This window comes from Myotis brandtii, unplaced genomic scaffold (assembly GCF_000412655.1).
Source record: "Myotis brandtii unplaced genomic scaffold, ASM41265v1 scaffold1112, whole genome shotgun sequence".
Classification (NCBI taxonomy): domain Eukaryota; kingdom Metazoa; phylum Chordata; class Mammalia; order Chiroptera; family Vespertilionidae; genus Myotis; species Myotis brandtii.
In genome coordinates this window covers 608,764-611,163 of record NW_005353800.1, presented here as the reverse complement: position 1 = coordinate 611,163, position 2,400 = coordinate 608,764, and the positions used below count along the sequence as shown (strand labels likewise).

At 53.2% G+C, this 2,400-nt stretch overlaps 1 protein-coding gene across 1 annotated transcript in view; it reads left to right on the top strand.

Moving 5' to 3' along the window:
• Positions 1-2,400, top strand: part of LOC102240170 — a 63,024-nt gene that overhangs the window by 39,836 nt on the left and 20,788 nt on the right. Inside the window, exon 11 of the mRNA XM_014545219.1 lies at positions 223-473. Coding sequence (XP_014400705.1) covers positions 223-473 — 251 coding nt within the window. The remainder of the gene's footprint in view (positions 1-222; positions 474-2,400) is intronic.

The window sequence follows — 2,400 nt, the reverse complement described above, 5'->3', positions numbered from 1 at the left end:
AACACAGTGGCAGCCACTGACCATCACAACATTGATTAACATGAAAAGTATTCACAGCTCGTTAAGGAAAAGAGCAAAATCACTGAATCCTCCAACCGCATTGGTGAAGGGACAGAAACAAAGCTCAATAGTGTAATCCCTGGCCCTTGTTTCCTGTCGTGTCTTCTCTCTCCCTCCCTGGCCTCCCCCTGCAGTTCCTGATACTAGTGTGTCTGATTCCAGGGGAGAACTCTGAGGCTGGTGCCCCCACCAGCTTAGGGGAGGTGAAAAGGCAGCTCCTTGAGGAAGTGGTGGGAAACTGCTCTTATGAGGTCAACAACCACTTGGACCACCTGTACAAACCACGGCCCATAGAGGAGATGGTCAGATCTGGGAAGGAGATGGTTGGTAAGAAGATGGAGTACAGTGATCTGAGCAGGAACTGTGAGCGCTTTGTCACGGATCTGAGATACGGCAAGGCCCGCAGCCGGCAGGTAAGGCCCTCTGTGGGGGGCTCCCTCTCCCTCCTGGAGGTCTGCCTGGGGTGGAGGTGACAGACCTCACTACCCAGAAGAAAAATTACCCTGAATGATGCACACATGGGCTCTGGGGTTCCACTGGCTGGGAGTCATATCTTAGAGAAAAACGTAGGTCTTCTACTAATCCACTCAGATTCTTTTGCAGGGCACTTCCTCCCTGGGCCTCAGTGTCGCCATATGAACAACTGGGTGCTGCCTCCTTCCCTATCCACCCAAATTAATATAAGCTCTCGCTCAGCTTTAACCCCTTCCTCCTTACCGTTTTAGCAACACAAGCTACTAAGGATTAAAACCCAGTGGCTCCCTGCTCTTTCTGCTGAACCACAGCACCTCCAGGGCTGGAGGACCAGTGATTGGGTTATCGGGGTCCCTAGATATAGAGGAACGACAGGAAGTAGAGCAGGTGGCAGATAGAAATTAAGGATTTCTTGCTCAGATGGGGATTTTGAGGTGACCCGTTAGACATCCAGGTAGAGTTGGTGAGTAGCAGTTGGACAAGTGAGTCTGCTGTTCGTGTCTGAGGTGGGGCTGGAGATAGAAGTTTCCAGGCTTCACTTGGGAACAGTACACAGAGCACAGTGATTCCTGAGGCCATGCCTTCCCATTGTCTCCCCTCAGCTCTGCCACAATCCACCCCATGCAGAGCTGGAGCCCAGGTAGAGCCCAGACCACAGAGCCATTCCCATTTTTACCCCCAGAGCTCTGGCCCCAGGAGCCCAGGCAGGAAGCCCCCTTCCCTACCCACCCCCATCAGGACCAATGGCCCCACCATGGAGGCTCACACAGGCACTGGAGTGGGTGGGACAGAAGTCTGGGGGTTGGTCAGAAAGACATGGGGTCACATAATCAACTACAGCATGGCCCTGAATGAAGTCATGGAGGAAAGATGAACAAAGAAGTGAATTCCAGAGAAGCTTCCAGGCTAAATGACCACTGTTGGATGTTGGCATGGAATGAGGGCAAAGGGAAGCTGGCCCCTGCTCTCAGATTGGGCGGCCTGGGGTGAGCGCTGCAGGAGGTTAGCTGAGGTCAGACACAAACAGGAAGATAAACTGAAAAATCTCAAATCAAAAAGCCATGGTGCCCTGGGCAGGGACACTGAGGAGCAGGGAGGAAGTGATAAGGCAGGAAGGGAGGGAGGAAAGGGGACCAGGAAGTGATGGCACATGACCCAGTGCAGCCACTGCCAGCTGAGTGTCCCTGGGCAAGTCCCTCTACCTCTCTGATCCTCAGTTTACCCAGCTGAACACGTGGGTGCTGCTTCCTTCCCCTGGGGTTGGGAGGGTGGCAGTTATGGGGGAAATGTGCCAGCAGAGCCTGCTGGGGGACTGTGAGCCCTGTCCCCAGGGCAGGAAGCTGGGCAACAACAGGAGGGCCTTCTCCAATGCTCAGGTGCCCTTAGGGTGCTGTCACCTGCTGTCTGTCACCTCAGCATCTTCAAGGGTCCGTGTACTGGGGCTGGGAGGGCAGAGTGTGAGGTGGTGGGTGTTGGGGCCATGCACAGCCAGGGCAAACACATGATGGAGACATGAGGGTCAGAGTGTGAGAGCAGAGAAGCTCAGACTCACCTGGACAATGTTGTGGGGAATGGGCCTAGGCCCCAGCCTCCGGGAAGGGGGTTTACATACAGGCTGTTGTATTCCCACCCTCCAGACACATACACAATCCACCTGCATATGCGTGTCTGCATCCTCCTGTATACATGTACATGCAATATACAACATGTCCATGCACAATATACACAAACACACCCATGCCTTGCACACAGATTCTGCCGTTGCAAATGGTAAGAGTTCCTTCTTTTTTTTTACAGCAGCATAGTATTCCATGTGTAGATGTTACCACAGTTTTTTAATCCACTCATCTGCTGATGGGCACTTAG